Raw genomic sequence first — 22,083 nt, 5'->3', positions numbered from 1 at the left:
CTTAGTGTGCGGGGAGGCGTGCGAGCCCGGGCTCTCTCCTGCCTTATCTCCATGTCAATCACAGCGTGTGTGTGAACATCAGTTGTAATGATCTCCATCCAGCCTGTCGGTGCGTGTTAGCGCCTGGCTTCCCTCGCCCCCGGAGCAAGCCGTTCCCTAGCTAATAGATGCAAAATTAAGCTGATCAATAGATGGCCTCAGCTCATTATTGACATGTTATCGCGGCGTGGGATTTTTGTCCGGGGGTTTTTAGAGAGCTAACCAGAGATGCAAGACAGGAGGAGAATTAAAAAAAAAAAAAAAAAAAAAGTTAGCTATCGTCTCCAAATGGTTCAGGTCACTTTATTTCAGCCCTGCGATGATATTCCATTAAGCTAATGTATTCTTCCTCAATCCTATGCATGTAATATTTTTTGATGCTGAAGCCTCCACTGGAAGTGTAATCACCGGCTCAGTGGTAGGAAATGAGATGGAGACTTTGTAAAACGCCATATTAAAGATTCATCAATAATTGGCATGTGTGCTGCTGTTTGTGTTGCGGGGGAGGAGGGTGGAGGGGCTCTTATGGACGGATCACCACGTGATGGAGCTAAGTGGTAATTAACTATGAGAGAGGTGTGTGTTTGTAGCCGTGTGTGTGTGTGTGTGTGTGTGTGTGTGTGTGTGTGTGTGTGTGTGTGTGTGTGGGTATTCATGAAGATTCTTGCGCGTGCAGCACGGTGTCGGGGCAGCGGGGATGCAGGAGGGTGAGGCTAACGGGCCTGCGTCACCGACAGAGTTAGTTTGGAGGTGAGCCGGGGCCGTGTGGTCAGGTCATCAGTAGATACAGGGGGGGATTTTGCGGGGGGGGGGTTGACTCGAGACCTAGTCACACAACCGCCTCCCCTGACCCTCTTCAGGTCTTATTGTCTCGCAAGCATCACCCATTTTAATGAGCTCCAATAACCAAGTCCTTATTACTTATTTATTCATTAAGCCACCGTGGCAAAGCGGCAGTACCCCACTGAGCGAGTGCGCATGTAATTGGTTGTATGGGATTTTTTTTTTTTCCTTCTTTCTTTCACAAATGATATCATAGTAAATACTGTGTTTCAACAACAGTAATAAGTTAGTTTCAAGCTAATTGAACTCAAAATAGATATCTTACAGCTGATGGTTTACTCTGGTCTGTTGGGTTACAGATCCATAACCTGAAACCATATTCGAGATTTGAGTTGATACCCTTAAAATCCCGAGCTTTAGGTATGCTGAGGGAGTCGGCCTCATGAATATGGAAGCTGCACTGCTTCAAGGTGTATGTGCGAGTGTGAAAGAGACACAAAACAGGCGAAATGTTTGTTGGTTTCGTATGATTCTTTAGTGAAGATTAATTGCCTGTTGGTTTGTGTGTGTGATGCCTTCAACATAATGCTTTCTGATTGATGAATGTGTGTAGGTGGAAGTGTGTGATAGCGTGTAGTGTTTTCAGAATATCGGAAGTCTCTGTGAAGCCTGAGAGTGTACACATTTTCTCCCTCTGAGGCATGTTTCATAGCTTCCTTATATCCAGTCTACCGTTTAACTAATTCATAGTGAACTCTCGCAGAACAAAACCAGACACCCAACATCAAGGGCAGCGTTCAGCCCTCCTCCAGCACAATACCAAATACAGCGTTCTCCAGCAGAACGTGGGCGCTGCAATCAGCTTACTTTTCTCCCTTAGCAGAGCTCAGCTGCTGTTCACCTTTTTAACTCTCCCCTCCACACCCCTGAGCCTGCTTCCTGCAAACAAAGGTAAGCGTGGAGCGAGCGTACGAGTTGCCCAACCTCTTCTCCTTCCGCCCCCTGGCCTGGCCTTGCATAAGGGACTCAGACACACCTAGGCCTGCAGACGTGCCTCCATGTAGCCTCTAAGTAGGTCAGTGTGTGTGAGGCTCCAAGCAGGAAGGTCCAGGACCGGGTCTTTGGCCTGTCAGTGTGTCGGCCTACTTCCACCGAGCAGAGGGTCTTCAGCTCACTGCCAGTAACAATGCACCAATGGGAGTTATTCCGAATCTCACAATTACTGTAAATACTCAAACTGAGGCACTAGATCCTTCCCTGGACTTCAGTAATATTTTATGATTGCATTGTCGAGATGATGTACGGCATTGTATGTCGCGGCCTACAAATTAATGTAAAAACAAACAACAAATGGAAATAAGAAGTCAGCCTCAATGGCGTCTCGCCCTCGATCCAAGATCGCGGATTTGCTCTCGAAAGATTGTGCTCAAAACACAACCAGTAAATCCAGTTGCTCTTGATTGCGTACATGTCGATATCTGAGTACAAGTAGAGGCACTTGTTCATCATGTTCATTTTGATAGAGTATGTAAAAATCGCTTGTAGTTTGTCTCATCTGCAGTGTTTTGCAGGTCAGAGTTCAGAGGTTGTCTGCTTTTGTTTCCTACCATTTTTTAAATTTTTTTTTGTATTTTATAGTCAGTCGGAGAAGTTATTGTTATACTTTTCACAAGTCTAACCTTTTACTTTCAGAGCGTTTTCTTAATTTGGAGACCATTTAAAAAATATTTCTTATTCCTTTTCTGTCCATTATTTATTATCTAATCTTCTAAGTATATTTTCCTGAGTGATATTTCTCAGTGGGGTAGCAGAGGGGGTTGTATCTCAATCGGAGTGCTGCAGGTTCAGTCCTCATCTTCTCCTGTTCTGGAGTGAAACTGTCCTCGAGTAAGACCAAAAGGGCTTCCAATAAATCAGTGGAGCACCTTGGATGGCAGCCATTACCATTGTTGTGTCAGTATGTGTGTATGAAAGGGGGAATATGACTAACAATGTAAATGGCTTTGGGAAAAGAGCTATTAAAGTGAAATCATTTCTCACTCTGCTGTTATTCCAAAAGACTTATCAACATACAAACTCATATATAACATATTTCTGTGCTTATAATGAAAATTGATGTTGTAACAGTGCCAGTAAATGAGCATTGGCTGAATATTTATAAGACTAATATGAGTAAACGATACAAGTCACTTTAACACTATCTCATTTATTACTATTTCAGTATCCAGCCTAATATCAGGTAACCTGCTCGTGTTTGTCACCCAGCTCATAATGAAAGCCGATGAAAGCTCCCCAGAGCCCAGGTTATATTTGTATCTGAAACAAAAGGAAGTGGAAGAGTCAGTCAGATAGAAGTGCGGCTCTGTGAAGCAGGAGGAACACCTGAAAGGAAAGGCATTCTGCTTGCAGAGCCCGATGCTAAAGGTGCCAGAGTGCCTGTTCATTAGCGGGCCTGATGGAAGACTAGCCATCTCCTGCTGGCCTTCACCCTCCCTGCCACTATTTATAGAGCAGCCAAGAGATACTCTTAATGACACAGGACAGTGGCAAAGGTGGGAGGTGGGCGTGCAAAAAGTCAGAAATGGAACCCTGTTTACTTTCTGAGACTTGCTGCGAAGTTGGTGGATCTTGGAATGCAGACATGTCATCCGTACACCTCCTTCTTGTGAACTTTATAGCTATATCCAGGTGTGTGTCGTCCCCGCTGCAGCTTCTCAGCGTTCGCTCAGTTTTATTAAAGGGGGTTAAGAGCATTTTTGCTAAACGTTAGACAAGTGGACCGTCAGGCCTCCTTGTGATTCTGGCAGGGAGATTTGTCAACTTGCGTGTTGTGCAATCCTTTGAAACTTTCCGGTCAATCAGCTGTTGTTTGAACAGCACATTTGTCCACACCTGCTAAGTAAACAGTGTCACAGCAAAGCTATACTTATCTCATGAACTGGTGTTTAAGCCAGCACAACTAACTTCCAGAGCAGACTTGATAAAAAAAATTATGTCCATGGACGTTAGAGTAAAGAAAGGTCACAAAAAATATCAGTGGAAAACAACAAAACATGAGGAACTCCTCCATTTTTTGTTTTGTTTTGGGTTTTTTTTCGTCAAACCCTGCGATATTTTGTAAGGTATATTTTTAACAATGATAGTTTCACAAGTGTATTTTTTCAGTCTCATTTTAAGGTTGTGAACAAAGTCTGAGTTGGGTGGAGAGCAAGGAGAGGTCACATGCTCATTCCCCCTGTGGTAAAAAAAAAAAAAAAAAAAACCTATATGAAAGTGTCAGGTCGAGTTTTTCTGGAAGAAAGACGGAGAGAAGGGGAGTTTGAGGTTGAGGTGGAGATTGCTGGAAAAAGGGGGGGCTAGGGGTAGGAGGTGAGGAGGGAAGGTTTTGGATCAGGTCGGCGGCCCCAATGCTGTCAGGGCCAGTGGAACCCCCAAGCGGTTCTGGCTTTGGAGTAAATATGGGCCCAGCGGACCCTTTCCCGCCCCAGGGCACACAAACCCCAGGCCTTCCCACATTTCACTTTTATTTTCCTGGTTGCAAAATGCCTCTGGCTATCAGAGCAGGTGGGGTGCTTTTTTTTTCTTTAATATTTACTCATAAAATGTGCATTAGTAGAACTAAAGCAGCCATGATGGGCCCCACTTGTGTTGGTTAACTTTTTCCCCAATTTTGTCAAGCTTTCCTTCCTCAACCAATCCTCCGAAGGCACAGACACAGCATATTAGCTGATTGGGCTTTTTTTTTTTTTTTTTTTTTTGTTACTCTGAGGGTGTAGCTTGGAGCTTGTCCCTCAATTACACAAAATTACTTTCTCCTCCTCAATAAATTACATGTTTGTTTAAGCATGTGATGATTACTTTTCTTGCACCTGCGAGTGAGGACAAAGACTGCCAGCGTTATCCAGAGCAGATCAAGACAATATGCTCAGCTCTCGTTTTTTAAAGGGATAAAATTGTAGTCAAACTGGAAGGGCTAATCTTTTAAGCTCTGCTCAGTTTACTTGCGGAGCTTTTGAATGGACTCCTCTTACTAGCCTTGATCATTTCAGACTTAAATAAAGCTCTTTATAGTAGCGGTCTGATTGGTGTAATCTGCAAGCTGTCAATCCCATCTCTGAGCGCTGTCCCCGAGGAGGCGCTGGGCCCGTCGGCCACGAGATGTTCAAATGTGGGCGAGCCTTGTTGTCCAGGTGGGAATCAGTGACCGAGCATGTAGAGCATGCTGGGGTGGAGATGGGGCGATCGCTGCTGTTGTACATGCATCCACTGTGTACATACCCCGAGATGCCCACGTAGAGCTATTTCATATATGTGACGTGCGGCGACCACAGATGGCTCAAAGATCTGTTGGACTCTGTGGAGCAACACCCAGTATCCATATGCTGACTGTAAACCCAAGCTGCTGTCTGTCTGTCCTCCTGTGTCTGTCTCACATTGCTCACATGGCTGAAATGTTTGATGGAGCCTCAGCGGCCCTCCTCATTTGTCTCATGGTCCTGTGCTGGAAAGTGGACCAGTGTTCTGGAGCCACATTGGCACATAAGGAGCTCTGTTTGTTTGATTGGTCTCAAGCCCTCTGCTCTTAATCCAAAACAAAACGAACGGCTGCTGCTCCAGCCGCCAGGCCGCATGTGACAAACACATCGGATGGAGGGGGGGGGCTGGTTGTTGACGCGATATCCTGCGAGCTTTGTGTTAGTCATTCTCAGTGAAAAATTATGAGTAAGACTTCCTTTTCTGTTTGCCAATAGCACGTATTGACGTTTAGTTAATGTTTGATCGGATGTGGAGAAAACGGTTTTATTTCTGGGAGGATCAGCGTCGATATCTAGCACCAGGGAGGGTTGTTTTAGGCCAAATTGCTCCTGTGCCAGTCTGTTGAATTAGTAACGACGGTGGTAGAATCTGGTGTGTGGATGTGCGGAGATGATGTGCGAAAAGCAGGGATGCCCCCTCTTATTTGTCTGGAGCTGTGACACTAAGACCAGGGCCCCAGCTTGTTTTCACTGTGATGACAGTCGACGGGGATCTGGGTTAACACTCTGCAGCTCCCGACATGCCAAACCTGGGTCCAGCAGCAGTTGATTACATATGGATGAATGGCTCAACAGCCAACGAAAGAAAACACACACACATCGCAGACACACACAGCGACTGAAGTAATTCAGAGTCATGCCTAAAAAATGCAAACATTTCTAAGTAGTGTTGCCAAATATATCAAAAATCCACCTCAAAAAAAATAAATGTTTAAATTGATTATATGTTGTGGCCCCTTCAGTTCGCCCTCAGTCCCAATCTTGAGTCCCTTGCTTGGGAAAGCAGTAGACGACACGGAAATCGGGACAGTGAGGGTGAGTTCATCCCTCTGTAAGGATTTAGAGGACTCCCTTGTCTTTCACTTCATCAGAGACAATTGAGTCATTCAGCTCCCATTGTGGGTTCTGGCCTGTGAGGAGGGGTGCAGGGTAGGGGGAGAGAACAGGAGGGACGTGGGGCTGGACGGCTGAAAGGGAGAGGGGTAGTGGAAGAGATGGGGGGGGCGGTGGGGTGGGGGACGTCTGCTGCTCAACCCCAGAGCTGGAGTGCAACCACTGGGTGGCTCTGACCGGGTGGGGGTCTGTCAAGAAGGGGAGGGTGGAGAGAGGCTGGTTAGTGTTTGTGTGTGTGTGTGTGTGTGTGGGTGGATGGTAGGTTGTTGGGGGGGGGGGGGGGGGGGGGGGGGGGGGGGGGGCAAGAAAGACAGAGGAGAAGAGAGAGTTATCCTGGAACTCCGGAGCAATTTGTCACATTGGAATGGCTCTTGAGTTACATGGGGGGCCCCCTCATAGCAGGGAAGTTTTCAGGTCGCAGAGTGGGGAGCGGGGAGGGGCTTGGATCGGCAGAGAGGGGTCAGAGGTCACGGCCTACTCAAGCCCAGGCAGTGTGTCCGTTAGCAGGGCAGACAGGCGGGTGGAGATAAAGTGGCAGGAGGCCAGGAAGGGGGTGGTCGGAAAGCCCGGCGCTTGCCAAGGGTCCGTTTCCCTCGGCATGCCTATAAAGCCTCCAGGAGAGATTAGTGTGCGCGAACATTTGCAATAGCAGAGCTGAAGTGGAGCCACTTGTCAGGGCATGCGCTGCAGCCGCCCTCCCCTCCGCCTCGTCTCTCGGTGTCTCTCGTTACCACACTGCCACACTCGGCGGGCGGGGGGGTTGGGGGGGGGTGTCACCTTCACGTTTCTTAGCCGCCTCCTCAGAATGTCCGCCCGTCAAACCTCCTTCTCCCCGGCCGCAGCTGTGTGTGAATATCGGCGTGTGGGGGGGCATGCGCGCACGTGCACGCGCACGCGCCGCGGCAGGGCTTTCCCATGGCCGGATTCACAATTCCCCTTTTCTCCAGCTCTGCCCTGTCTTCTAGCCCTCTGGCACCGGCGGACACCGTCTTGAATTACCTCATAGATGACAGCAGCGCCGTCACTCTCCTCCTCCTCCTCCTCCTTTTAGTGTTACAACACCTCCCTCCGCTCCTCCTCTCTCCCCTTCATGGCAATTAATACCCAGTGTGGGGGGTCCATAAAAACACCACAAGACCTCAACTCTGGAGTTTTTACAACCTTTCCTTTTTCCACTTAAAGGACATACAAACAAGCATAAACAAACCCCGTTTTTTTGCAGTAAAAGCTGTCTTTGGGTCATAAATGAGCACCAGCGGTGAAGAAACACCAACCCGAAAACAGTCTTCTTTTTTTTTTTTTTTTTTTTTTTCCGTCCGTCTCTTACACGGCCTGTAACCGAGGACATGGAGTCAATAACTCCCTCCAGCGTCTAGCAGTGGTTGGCACCCCACGGTGAACTCTCCGCTAATTACCACTGATTTAGACACAGTCTCAGGAAGGTTCATGACACATTCGCTCCCTGGCCACGTACGCACTCGCGCGCTCACTAACGCGCTCTCACATACGAGCTCGTGGTCACCTTTTTGCAGGATTGCGGTGCATTGAAAATACATTAGATATACCTACATTTCTGCATGACGCGTTAAACCGCTGCCACACATCCATCGAAAGATGACTGATTTATGCCACGTCAAAACTCTGTGACACTGGGTTTAATGATAATGGCTGCTACATAATTGCTTGGAGTCCTATTACTTCTGATCAATGACTCTTAAAGCGAAATTCATGACCTCAGTAAGAAAAGGGCAATGAAAATGAGCAAAATGTTTGGTAATGTCCAGGCTTTGTATCTCCAAGTCCAAACTCTCTCGTCATTGCGGTGGCTTGTCATAAAACAGCTTATATTATCCCCACTAGTTTTTAATGAGTGTCTGTAGCACTGAAGTTACAACATCTGCCTGTTACCCTCCTTTGCATTAACGAGCGGCAGCCATTGCTCCCGTTCTTTCATTTTCTTCTTTGAGACAAACCAGAATTTGGATTTTTAAAAGTGTGCGGACCTCAAATGACCCCTTCTCTGTGAAGTCTTTTTTTTTTTTTTTTTTAATCCGACACATTTTTTGAATTAAACCTGTTCATAATTGCATACAAATACAGGGAAAAATAACATCATTAACAAAGCGAAAAAGGCTAATATTTGGGTCTAATGAAAGTAAAGCAGCCTGTTCTTAGGAAATCTTTGTTTGTACAATGTGTTCAGCTGTCGGCCCTGTTGTAGGTTCCCCTGAGTAGTTCCCCCTCTTCGGGCGTTTTTGGGCCTTTTTACCCCGCAGCTGAAACAGCTGCTGTGACCTCTTTTCCTCAAACAACTGTAGGTGGCTGTGACATTGATAAGCAGAGTTTGGACAACATACGGTAGCAAAGTCAAACACCATGCGTTCACTGGGTGAAACATCTGTGGGGAGTTTGCCGCGGGGTCAACGAATGGCTTCCACTTTCGTGGCAGTCTACAGAAAACAGATCTCCGCGTTGGGCAAATTGGCCCGTTTTGCGTTTTTGTTTTGATTGAGTGTCAAGAGTTTTCTTGGATGCCTCAGACAACAAAAAAAAAAGCCTGTTCAGAGCTCCACCTATTTTATTACACAGACAGATGTTTCTCATGACCCTTGTTTCTGCTTATCTGTGTTTCTGTGCTCGTGAGTGTGTGTGTGTGTGTGTGTGTGTGTGTGTGTGTGAGGGTGGGAGAAAGACAGGCAGACTCCTGATAGAGGCCAAGTCAATCATTTATGGGCGCAGTCAGGAGGTTTAGTCTCAGAGGAGCGTGTTGAGACGCCACGCTCTGTCGTCTTTATGGTTTCCAATAAAAGTCTGACAACAGTCGCCTTTATGACACGGGGTCATCTTAAAGCCACAAGCCGAGATCCAACCCATCATGTATATAGGAGTATGACCAAATTTAAATCACCCACCTGCTGTTTGATAGAAAACAAACATTAGTATTTGTTCCAATGAATATAGCTCTGTTAAAAAAAAACAAAACAAAAAAAAGCTGAGTCACTCAAGCAAAGATATTGTGTCGTATGTTTCTGGAAATTGAAATGAGCTGATTCCCGTAACTATTGTGTGCTCTCCTGCTGGACTCATGCATGCCCGAGACCATCGTCACCTCATCTACCATCCGCCTTAAGATTTTTATTTGCTTTTCCATGTTTTTGGGCCTCCACACCCCCTACACGTGTCAAGAAATGTCGTCTCCCCTCTTTTTGTCTTACTTTTGATTTGTTCTTTTTGCCTTTTGCTTTCTGCATTGTTAACATGTTTTGTTTCTTTCTTTCCATTCTGTTTCCTTTCTGCCATTCAGTATCTACAGATGAAATGGCCACTGCTAGATGTTCAACCAGGAGGTCTTCAAAGTAGACAAGCACTTAAAGATGCCAGGTCCCCGTCACCGGCACACATCGTTGTAAGTAACACTCCGCTCGGTATTTTTTTCCCTCTTTCAGCAGATATTCATTCATTCTGAACAGCCTAGAAATGAGAACTGCTTTCTTGCTATTGTCAATTTGGACTGAATTTGTTGGGTTTTGCTTTTAAGTCCCGCTCTCATGCAGTCATCCATACTTGTAGATTTTCGACAGTCTTGTGGATTGTAGAGAGTTAACCTTCCCTGGCTTTTAGGGATGGCCACTGCGCCCGGCGCAGCCAGTTGTTGCTACTTGTAATCTCAGAGAAACGGCAACTCCTCATTCCCAAAAAACTGGTCTCACATTGACAACTTCTTCATGAGAGCGAGCGGAGGCCGGGCTGTTTAGTGCACCGTCTTTGAGGAACGTGTGGGCGTTCCTTCAACATTGATTACCCTATCCATGGAGTTGGAGGAGTGCTGGAGCAGGAGAGTTGGCTGGACAGCCATAGGGGCATATGCAGTCCGTGCACATAACAAAGCATCCACCCCAGGCATGTCAATATCTAAGAGGGTAACAGCTCTAGAATGAGCAGTTGAATGTGAACTTAGTAGTTCGCCAAAGGCTTAAAGTTTTGTGGAGGTCAGTGGAAAGGTTGAACATAGGGAAGTGTTCGCATGTGGTCACAGGGTTAGCGAGCCAGGAAAATCAATGGGAGTGGGGATTGAGCAGAATTAGCGAGGTGACCGCTGATGCCCCTGGCCATTATTGGCACAGTTGTTACTTGGGTTTTGGAGTCGCGCATCAACATATTGTTATGGAAATGAAGATTTCCGAAGCTGATAACGATTTGAGATGGAGAGCCTTCCAAGTTTGTAGGCTCATGAATACTGCATCTCTTGTGGTAGCAGTCGAGTGTGGGAGCTAATAAAGTCACGCCTGGACCCTTGTTGTTTATGCCCCTGGTGAAACAGCATGGTAAATTGTCGTAACACACACACATACGCAGGGTGGTGATGATTTTTATCACGCTGCTTACAGTGTCAAGACACATTGTCCCTCTGAGTCACATTTGACATTTGATCAGTTCCTTCAGTTTTATGGTCTGTAATAAATACCATCTGAGGCAGTTACTCAAAAGTTGGCAAACCAAGGCCCCTTTGGTATTTTGCCCGTTTAAGTTAAGCACGTCTTAAAATAGCAGGAGTTGACAGGGCTGTTTATTTGAAACAGAAACCTTGTCAAAAGTTGTGTTTAAGACAAAGAGCCAGTGATGACAGTGTTATTCTGAACAAAACAAGCTCAGCTCAGGCCCTCCTTATCTCCCCCTGCGATGCTGGTGTTATTTTTATACCAGAGGAGTTCAGGGGCCTTCTTCTTGCTCTGTTATTTTAGGAGACGCTAAGAAAAAGAGTCCCGACTCTGATGAAGTCATTAAACTGGTCGTAGGCTGCAAAAGTTTGCAGGTAAATATTTGCGGTTTTATCCTGTTATGAGTCACAGAGCTGTAAATATTTTCAGCCTCACGTACACAAAAAAAAAAAAACCCTCCTGCTGCACAGTTTGGTTTACTTCACATCATCAGGAAAATATCACAGCCTTGACTTGTTACGTTGTAATACTGATGTCATCTCGCATTCATGCACATTTCTGTTTTGTTTCTGAAAATTGTCTTGCTCAACTTCCAAATGCCTTCTCAAGTGATTTATATATATATATATTTTTTTTCTGCATCTGCACGCAGCTGTAATAGTATAACTCATGGTGATCGAGCCTCCAAGGCGTCAGTCGAGCGTGCAGCACTCAAGCCAGGGCAAACAGGCAACACCCGCTCTTTATCACAAAACAGAAACTGGCTGAGGGACAGAAACAAGCCTACAACAACAATGACGGACAACCAGTAAGGCGGAGAGCCGGCACGTTAACCGCAGCAGCAGAATGTGGCGACTCCGCTGGCGTTTCTGAAAAACAAACAGATAAGAGGAATAAAATCATCACTGACTCATGCATGATATGTAGATGAAGTGCAAAGGTAAACCTGTTGAAGACTGCTGAAAATACCGAGTCATTTTATAGTTTTATGGTATGGTTCATTTTATATTGAGAGGTTGCATGGCCAATTAGAAAATTACAGTCGCTTTTGTTTACCTAGGAGAAAAATACAGTTCAGCTCTTCATAAGTGGGCTGATAATAAATATGTGGACACAGATAAGTTACATAGACGTGTGTTTTAAAAAAAACAAAGTGACGATTTAGAAAATGTGTTGGGACAAAAGAACAAGAGATTTCACTTCATTTTTCATTTTTCTTCAGATATTAAGTTTCTGGCCTGAATTGAATTTGTAATTTAAGCCCAGAATGAAACTGAAGTGGAGAGACTTTGTTTTTACAGGGTGAGCAGTTTGATTTGAAGATTAACCAGACCGTAGGTTTTTATTTTATGTCTCCAGGCTTCACTTCTAAGCAGAAAACTGAAGCCAAAACAGATTGCAGTAGTGGGAGCGCTATTAAACACATATTGTGATTAGTACTGACATTGATCAATATGAGAGAATATATTGTAATATTTGTGGTCATATTGCCCAACCCCAGTGTGATCTGTTTGATAGAGTACACAGGCTGGTAAGATCAGAGGCATTGCAGCATCGCTGCATAGGCACACAACAGGCTGTTAGTACAAGTGATGAAATTGAATGTGAAAAGCAGCTTGTATTGTTGGCGCTGCCTCCATCCTGCTTCAGCATCCACCTCTGACTGAGAGGGAAGTGTGATCGAATGTTTCCCTGGTTTGCATCATACTGACTGTCGTTCATATAGAAAAGACAGATTACTGTGTACAGCATTGTGAATTTCAACGATAGCCCCACACGGACTCCCGGAGGTGTCACTCAATTGGTCAAGCTTTTTTTTTTTTTTTTCCCCCCTTCTTCTTCTTCTTCTTCTTCTTCTTTCATTTCTACTACCGGATGTAATCCTGCATGTTCCTGTACGTGAGGCCTTTATCAATGGATGGGGCTGTAAACGGTAGTTTGTCTTTGTTTACAAATGGGAAGAAATATCCAGGCGCCTCGACCTCTGCCTGCCTCGAGCGCTCGCAAGGCTGCACCGGTCGTGATAAGAAGCCGTTGATTGGCTCGCCAGATAGCAGCGATCTGATCTAAGTGACCCACAGACAGTTGAAACAACAACAGAGAGACAGTTAGCGATAGAGGGAACGATTGGCGGATAAAGCCTCAGAGAAAGTTAGAGCAGTAGAAAAGGATAGGGGGAGGAAGGGGGAAAAAAAAAGATGGGACAGCAAGGTTTCATTTCTGATTGGGAGGGTCTGGCGAGGGAGCGCTGGAAAAAGAGGAAGTGACCTCACGCAGGCTGGTGTTTCTGAGGGCGCGCTGAATGCCCCTGTTTACCATGCCCTCAAAGGGGGCCGCGCAGGACCTTTTTGAAGTGCCTGACCACCCCGCAGGCAGCCTCAAAACCTGCCGCCGCTGAACTTTTATTCCATTGGCTGAAAGTTATTCAATATTTATCCACCTATTGATGTGTACTTTTTGAGGGAGAGATTCGAAGAAACATTTTTTTTTTTTTCTTTTCTGCCTCGCACAGCTCCCGAGGGAAAGATCACAAACAGTCCTTGCTTTGTCAGCCCGCCTTTTATTGTGACGTTTTAATTTGACATTGTCAGCTCCAAGCATCTCTGTGGATGCTTAACAGCAGGAAGCAGCTTAAAGGTGCTCGATGAATTTGAGAATACACACATTTCTCGCCTTTTATCGGCCGTGCACTTTATAATTTAGACAGTGATTATTGCATTAACCCAGTAACACGGCATACCCTAGCAGCTTGTTTAGTAAATCCAGGGCTTAGGCTGTGTTGTGTGTTGATAGCATCAACAATGCAGCGAAGGGCTCAGCGGCAGTCCAGACTCATGTTGGTAATGTCATGACATCATTTGCCTGAAAGGTATTAAACCAGCTCCTCTCAGAGTTGTGTGTGTGTGTGTGTGTGTGTGTGTGTGTGTGTGTGTGTGTGTGTGTGTGTGTGTTTTTTCCTCCACTTGCGGATCCTGCAGCACCTTCGCAGTGACGTTTGCAAGAGTTTTAAACACAAGTCATACTAATTGAATCACAGCTCTTTAATTTGCTATTCTGGGAAATGAGAAAAAAAAAAAAAAAGAAACTATGTTGAGAGTGTAGACATGCACGCATACTGCTTTTTGACATCCTCGTGCACACACACAGACACACGCATACACGCACGCACGCACAGCCTTAGAGTCTAGAGTCTAGCCCTGGCCGAACAATGTCTCCATTGTTTTGTGGGCTTTCACTGGCAGCAGGGGACGGCTGGAGTGTTAACCATTTCCCAACTGCTCTGCTCTGTGTGTCATTGTGCAAGTGTGTGTGTGTGTGTGTGTGTGTGTGTGTGTGTGTGTGTGTGTGTGTGTGTGTGTGTGTGTGTGTGTTGGAGGTAGTGAAGCATGGGCTCAGGGATGAAGAGAAGGAGGGCACTCGCTGGAAGTGTATGGTAATTAGTGCAGAGGAAGTGATGGAATCTGGCCTTTTTTTTTTTCTTTTTTTTTTAACAGCGTGCGAGACCTCCCACCTGAACCTTTACAACTTTACAACATGCTCATTTTATTCCCTTTCAGTCTCACCTGATTCTCAGAAGAATGTGCTCCTGGAAAGATGCTCAGAAAAGCTACAAAAGACCTGACATGTTTTTGATACCTCCCAGAAAAGGGAGCTGTGTTTTAAGCCAAACATTGAGAAAAGACACACCACAATGACTCTGCAGAGCCCCCCCAACGGGCTAAAGGAGGGGATAGGCATGTGACTGCTTCTCCAGGTCAGCTTTAGTCAAAGACGGGATCACATTCATCCCCCTTGACCACTTCCCTGTCCGTTTCTGAGGAGTGGGGATAAAGGCGGCTTCCTGCGGCCTGAATGGACCGTGCACCTGGGCTGTCCAGACAATTGTCCTGGACTCTGGGAGGCCTTAGCCTCCTCCACTGTTAATGAGCGACCCCGTGATCAGCAGGCACCACCCACACACTGTCCGCTGCCTTTACCTTTAGAGGCTTTCACCTCCTCTCTTAACGTCGACCTCAAGCTGATCTTTCTGTCTGCGTTTTTATCCTTTCCCAACGAACCTGGCTTTTTGTCTTGTTTTCCAGCATGCATGAGCGCTCTTGTATTGTGCTTTTTAAATATATTTGTGGTCAGTTTTAGATCCGAATGCAGGATGTAGTGATACGAGAGAGTTTCTTATCGGAGTAGTTTGTCACTCAATTTGCCAGAATGCATCAATTATCACAATAAACACTGAGATACAAATCTTAATTTCTTAAAACATTAAAACGGTTACAGATCGTATCTGTGTGTTCTAAGTGCTCCAGCCGCCAGATAGAGGCTGATGTGCCCGTCGTCTGTCTCGCTCTGTCCTCACCAGACAAGACGTCTGTTCATGAGTAAGGGGGGGGGCCGGCGGGAGGTTGGGGGGGTAGGGGTGGGGGTGTCACACTTACATCATCAGCTTGGGCCAAAATGTGAAGCTGTCGAGACGTGGCGTCAAGCCCGGGAACCGTGACAATGAAAATGAGAGCACCTCAGTCATTGTATCTGTCCAGCAGTGTGGACGGCGGCTCGTTCCCACAGACCGTCCACTCCGCGATGGCTTAGTCAGCAACAATGAGAGGCGAGCCTCCTGCTCTGTGGAATATAAACACTTAGAAACATCTGATTTTTTTTTAATATTAGATAAATTTATAAGCTCATGTTTTTATTTTATCTTGCAAATTAATACCTTTAACCCCTCTTCGCCTTTGGTGTTGGCCTGCTGAATAACTCCCATGAACTTAAACTACCCCAAGAATAGTGTGACTCTGCGTTGGAGACGTTTAAAAGGATAACACGTGCGTGTGTGTGTGTGTGTGTGTGTGTTCCACCAGTAAGCACAGTGTTGCCGTCGAGCGGTTATGAAAAGTTATCTGGCTGGCCTCGGGGTCAAGCACAAGTACAAATAGAAACCCAGTGATCTGAGTGGAGAGAAAGTCGTTTTTAGGTACTGCAGCCCCTCAGTCAGCTGAAGGCCCTGCTGCTTTCGCTCCGCATGTTCTGAGACTTCTGCTCGCCGCGTCCTTTCTTCAATAGGAAATCAATACCTCCCTTTCCCTGTCTTCTTCTGTCCTCCGTCATCTCTGATAGCGAGATCTCGGATCTGATTTCTTCGCTTGCTTTTAGGGACAGCCGATAGAAATCTGACAAGTTCAACCTCCTCTTCCAAAGAAACTTTTACAGCGCGAGCGGCTTGTGGGAGACGTTTTTTAACGCCGATCACCAAGTGGTAAACACACCTGGAGTGCCTCACTGGCGTTTGGATTATTTACCCCTCTGTGTCGGATCCTGCGTCCCGTTTGCAGTTAAAACGCTGAGGCCGTCCCAAATTGTGACAAGCGGATCGGCTGACTCCGGCCGAACATCTGTGAAGGTGTGCACGCTGAGGAGATTAAATGTCCGACCAAAGTGACACATTGTTTGAACAACCGGCCCGCCAGCGCCAACAACCGCGTTACCAGTGCAGAGCCCATGTTCTCCTCTCCTCTCCGTGTAAAATTAGTAATAATGTGGCCGAACGCGCACCCAGGAGAACGCTGAGCCAGCACAGACGAGCTGGTAGTTTAAATAACTAAAAAGCCAGGGGATGCATTATTTCCAGGGAGAACATGTTTCCTTTTGCATAAAACCTGCTCGGCTGGGAGTGTGTGTGTGTGTGTGTGTGTGTGTGTGCGAGTGTGTGTATGTGAGAGCTGATATAATTGTGTGACTTGGGAACGTCCATCTTTCCCTTTCAGGGGCCCTTCTGCTGGGAATTCCCCGGACAGTCAGATCTGAGCCTTCACCAATATCATTTGGTGAGAGACCTTTGAAAATATCTTGCTGGTATCTTTTTTTTTTTTTGGATGATTTCATTCAAATTAAAACCTGATAATTGCTGATTTAAAACCCAAACTTTGAATGACAAGCTGAAATCTTGCTGATTATGATGATGATGATGATGATGATAATCATGTTTTGTGCATTGTGCTGATTCAGTGCTGCTGCTTCGCTGCTTCTTCATGTTTGAATTGACTTCATGTTTAAAATCCAGAAGATCGGACTTTTTTTTTTTTCTTCTTATGCAAGCCGCTAACTCAATTTTTTGAGCCGCACAGAAACCGTAGAGCTTGTGGAGGTAGTTAAGCCATTTTCCTGTTAAGCGTTGCTTGGCTTTGTACTCGTCGCTCTGTCTCCAGGATGTTTTTTTTAACATTAATTCTCCTTCTTTATTTGTATAGCGCTTCACCAGTTCTCAGTTTCTGGGTCATCCTGGTGTAATGACAACATCTCTGTTTTAAGGGAGTCGTTTCCACAGAAAATATGTACGTCTTTTGGTTCGAATTCTCGTGCAATCCACCAGCAGGAGTCGGGACGCTCCGCGTCTTGTTTTTATTTCCCCGTGCAGCTGCTTCTAATGGAGTTCTCTTTATTAACAGCATGTGGCTCTATGTTTTAGATGAAGAGATAGATGGAGCAATAACACTCCGCTCGTGTCCATTGGCTGAATATTCGGAGCAGCGATGACTTCACCTGAAAGTGATCCCTCTCCGAGTGTCTCCATCTAATTAAAGCGCCGCGCTGCAGATTCCCCTCGTGCAGCTTTTTAAAGGAACAACAAATCTAATGCAAGCTGTAAATTAAAGGTAGAAATCAACTTTTTTTTTTTTTTCCTGCATCGCTGAAAAGCTGAGGACTTCAAGGAGCCTTGTTGTCGGATTGCTTCAGTCAGACTCCCGTCAGACCGGAGTGAGGCTGGCGTTCTGAAGCCCACAGGAGAGGTCTTAATCTCCTCAGAGACGAGCCATGGCTCTCCGGATTGCCCACTTGAATTGTTTGACTAATCAATTGCTTGTTGATTTTTTGCACGCTCCGCAGAGCCTTTGTTGTTCGTAAATAAGTCCCTCCAGAAGAGAGAGTGAGAGAGAGAGAAAGTAAATCATGCCTGATTGTGCAAACAGCCATTAATATGATGGTTAACATTCCTCTTCCCTTGTCAGCTTGATGCCTCCCTCCCCTCTCGCTCCTTCCCTTTATACAAGCACCTTTGCTAGAACTTGTTTGACGAGGTCTGGCAAGATCGCTCTCGGGTGTGTCTGTCTGTCTGTCCTACTGTATGTGCGTGTGTGTGTGTCTTACAAACACACCTTTGTCTGCCTCAGCGCCGTGTCCTTGTGTCGAAGGTGTGACTTGAGTTTTGGATGACAGGCAGCCAGAGCTGGGTCAGATCATGTTTTGCCTTTTACGTGTTTGCGTCTATAAATATGAACTCATTTGACCTGATATCTCACCGTCGGCACATGTGGAGCGACGACCAGGTGAAACAATATGAAGATTGGAATTGTGATTTTTTTTTTTTTTTATAGTGCAAGGATTCAAGGGTATGAGCAGCGATATTGATTTCTGATGATCTGCTCTTGCAGATGAGTGCGCTCATCTCTGACAAACTTCCGCAGATAAGACGATCCGAGCCCCCCACCCCCCACCCCCCCACCCCGGCCTCAGGAGCGACGACAGACTCAGCAGATCCCTACACTGCTGTATGAACACTGGGGGCCGTTTCACAGGGAAACTTGTTTTGACAGAACTCCAGGTGTCTCATTGTTGGGGATGGCATGGTTCAACAGATTTACCAATTAGCACTGGGCTGAGGGCACAGGAAGGGCGGGGGGTGAAGAAGAGGGGAGGGACAGAAATGGCTTGGATGAAGGCGGGGGGGTGGGGGGTGGGGGGGGGGGGGGTGGGGGTGGGAGTTTGGCTTCAGTGATGGAATGAGGTTTTAAGTGAGAGGGGCTGGCAGGGGAAGGTGGGAGGCGGAGGGAGGGGTGACCATACGGAGGCAGGCTGGAGTAAGGCGATCCTTGACCTCATTTTTTTTTTTTTTTTTTTTTTTTTTTTTTTTTTTTTTTTTTCCCAGCAGTAGTGTGGACGGAGCCACAAAGAGGAGGGGCGCTACGTAGAGAAAGGAGGAGGCGGTGGGAGGGCAGCAGGAGGAAACGGGGGAAACACAGTTGCACATGGCAACTTTTCAGCTTGAAGTTTTCGGGGATTATCTTTTCATCCAAACCCTTGTTAGATTGTGCTGGGTGTTTTTTTTTTTTTTTTTTTCTCATTACAGACAAACACTTTGGCAGTTAATTCTGCGAACACATGTCCATCTGCAGGAGCGGTAATTTGTTTTTGCCGTTCTCTCTCCGGTTACGGGGCAGAACCGAGTGGGATTAAACACAGTGTTTTTACTTTGTACTGTTATTGCTCTCACCAACCCTCTTTGTTATTCCTCAGAAATATCTGCTCCTTTTTCCAGGAAGTTTGAAAGTGAACTTTTGCGAGCAGGGTGAAGTGATTTAGTGAATATCCCAGGGGTGGCCCTGCAGAATGGGAGATTGCTTTTTGGGCTCTTGATTGTTATGACACGGATACTTGGAGCGTGCATTATCTGCAGGTACATTGAATCGCTGCTAAAGAAAACCCAGGGGCTCAAGACATGCAGTCGCTCGCGATGGCGTGTTTTTTTGCGGCGTTGAGCTTCTTTCAACGCGACAGCCTTTTTTTTTTTTTTAAGCTGACTAATCACAACAAGGAAAAGTCAGTTTTTCTCTATGTAGCAACAGTGTGTTTACAAAAATAACAACTGGACTAAAACTGTGGAAAGTAGCGAAGTTGAAGGATTTCAGTAGTTTGGAGTGTCAGCCTGACTGTGTGTGGGTCACACACATTGGTGACATTATTGGCGGAGAGTGTCAAGTTCACAAAATGTCAACCAAACATGTTTTTTTTTGTGTGTGTTGGTTTTTTTTTGTTGTTGCAACTTTTGGCTCAAGTTTCAATTTGTTTCTTTGAGCAAATATTCAAATCCATGGCCACCTGACCTGACGCACATAGTTTGAAAATCATCAGTCCTCTATGTCTAGACAAGATGATAGAATGATGGACCAAACAAGCTGTTTTTGCATCCCTTGAGAGTTTTAGATCACAGTTTAACTCAGTGGATATCTCTGGTTTTACAGTGAATCAGAACACAATTGCTTTGGCAGCTATCCTGTTGAGTTTTTATTTTTTTATTTTATTTTTTCCTCCGCAGCTTGTTACGGTGAGGACGGCTCCTTGGAAAGGAAAGATGAGGGCTTGGGTTAGAGGGAGGGGTCTAAAGCCTCACCAGATTCCCCAAAGAACAATTTAAAGTTATGGATGAATACACTGTCGCAGTCAAATTTCCTCTCGGTGTGTGTGTGTGTGTGTGTGTGTGTGTGTGTGTGTGTGTGTGTGTGTGTGTGTGTGTGTGTGTGTGTGTGTGTGTGTGTGTGTGTGTGTGTGTGTGTGTGTGTGTGTGTGTGTGTGTGTGTGTGTGTGTGTGTGTGTGGACGACAGCGGGATGCTGAGTGATTCCAGAGAGCACTTAAGCTACCATGAATTTGGTTTTCTGTTCCCGCCCGCGTTCTAACAGGCGACGGGGCTTTTCTTTGGAGTCTGCTGGGGTAAACACAGGGTTTCTGCTTTCTGAGTCATTTAGCATCGTCCTCTGTCACCTTCCACGTATATTCTAAACAGTGTTTTCTGGTTTTGTCGGGGCAGCCTGAACGAGACTAACCCCCCAATTTATTTGATTTTGTTCCACTCGGCAGTTCCAATGAAGACCTATCTGAACTTTTCTTGGATTTGTTTGGCTCTGGTTTTGATGTTAATGTTGTTTTTTTGTTTTTTTTTTTCCTCCCTTCTCCGTCTTCAGTGTGTGTAGTCGACAGTGTGTGAGTGCCAGGCCCTGCTTTTGTCTCGGCCCTGAGAAGGAATTTGATGTGATACTTATTTTCCTACTCAGTCAGTTTCTTTGAGATTTTTTTTCTCCCCTTTTTTCCTGCCTCTGCTGTTGTGTTTGTTTTTGTTTTTTTTTTTTCCTAATAGTCCAGGAAGTTTGGGACACTTCTTTTGCGGCAGGTGATTTTGTGATTTGACTGCTCTTGCATACTGATGCAGGAACAGGCATTTTGTCTTTATCTATCCTATTTAACAGCTGGACTGTAATTGAATGTCCTGCTGAAGATATGAGCCATGTAGCAGCAGGAGGGAGGTGTGACGGGGGGGGAAAGGAGACCTGCATTCTGCCAGATTAGATGGGATCATCATACCAGAGGTTCTGGATGAAGCTCAGCACTGATGGGCTGTTTTTCAGAGGAGAGAAGTCTAAACTAATGTGTCACACTATTTCTTTTTTTTTTTTTATCATCAGCAAGATGCTCTATAGACGCCCAGTGTTGGCCAGACAGAGCCTTCGAGAGATGCCGAGAAATGCATGCTGGGAAAAGAATAAACAAGCCTGTCACCACAGTTAGAAAGAATCCTTAGTGCAGCGTTACTGTCAAAAAGCAGCTTCCATTTCATACATTATTAACATTACCTAAACGCATTATTTGTGTATTTATGCATTCATTTGTCTTGTTAACATCCTCCTGGAATAAGATAAACAGCGCGGCCAGACTGGCTGTGTGACAGTTGTGTGTGAGATTTGAATAAAAAGCCCGGCAGCGTGATTGGAGCGAGACAGGAGCCGATTCTTTGGACACCAGACTTCCTCTCCAGGCTCATTAAGGGACAGTAAGGCGATGATGTCGGATCGGCGCGCACTTTACCGGCCTGCCTTTTCCTTTGAACAGCATCGCCCTCTTATCTGCAACATGCTCTGTTCCTCCATAACAAGACGCTCCCAACGCCGCCGCGCGCGCGCACACACGCTCAGTCTGTCTCCCCCTTCTCACGCACACACATCCTGCCTACATACACACTCTTCATACTTATTTAGTTTGTGTAGACAGAAAAACTCTTAAGTATGTGGCTTGTCCACAGAATTTTGGCAGCTTTTGTTGTATTTTCTCCTACGCTATCGAAAAAGCCTGGTACTTGTTTTTTTTCCTTCTTCTTCTTCTTCTTCTTTTTTTTTTCTGCACAGACATCACAAATGGATATTTTAATTGGAACTTTTGGCACTGTCTCCATCTTGTGTTGAAATGGCAGACAAGTGAGTGGCTGGCGAGGCCGGGGCTGGGCTGATTGGTGTGTAGCGAGGCGTGCCTAAATCAACTGGCAGCATGAATAGCTCGCTTGATTCTCACTGGCATTCACTGGAATCCATGGCATTTTTGTTTTTTTTTTTTTTGTTTTTTTAAACATGATTCTTCCTTTGGAAAAGTGTGGAATAACCAACAAGGGGGAGAGAGAATACCTCCTGCTTCCTTGAAGCATGACTTCCCTTTTGTTTTGTTGGTGCAATTTACTTTGCCTTTATGCCAGACTCACTTCTCGGGTCTTTGGAGCTTTTGTTGTGGTGGAATGGCTCATGCATGTAGTTGCTTTTTCCCGTCTTATAGATTCATTCACTTCACATCGCGATTACACAA

At 45.7% G+C, this 22,083-nt stretch overlaps 1 protein-coding gene across 20 annotated transcripts in view; it reads left to right on the top strand.

Annotated features, from left to right (window-relative positions):
- tcf7l2 (transcription factor 7 like 2) overlaps window positions 1-22,083 on the top strand; it is an 88,767-nt gene that overhangs the window by 20,932 nt on the left and 45,752 nt on the right. For 10 of the 20 annotated variants that reach the window (XM_030098256.1, XM_030098250.1, XM_030098249.1 and 7 more), the window contains exons 4-5: window positions 9,556-9,657; window positions 16,450-16,509. The exons of 4 other annotated variants lie outside the window; for them this stretch is intronic. In XM_030098256.1, coding sequence (XP_029954116.1) covers window positions 9,556-9,657; window positions 16,450-16,509 — 162 coding nt within the window. The remainder of the gene's footprint in view (window positions 1-9,555; window positions 9,658-16,449; window positions 16,510-22,083) is intronic. 6 more of the 20 variants (XM_030098257.1, XM_030098261.1, XM_030098259.1 and 3 more) reach the window with 1 other exon arrangement.

The sequence above is a fragment of the Salarias fasciatus genome, chromosome 8 (genome assembly GCF_902148845.1).
Source record: "Salarias fasciatus chromosome 8, fSalaFa1.1, whole genome shotgun sequence".
NCBI classification, from domain to species: Eukaryota; Metazoa; Chordata; class Actinopteri; order Blenniiformes; family Blenniidae; genus Salarias; species Salarias fasciatus.
This window is presented reverse-complemented; position numbering and strand designations above follow the sequence as displayed.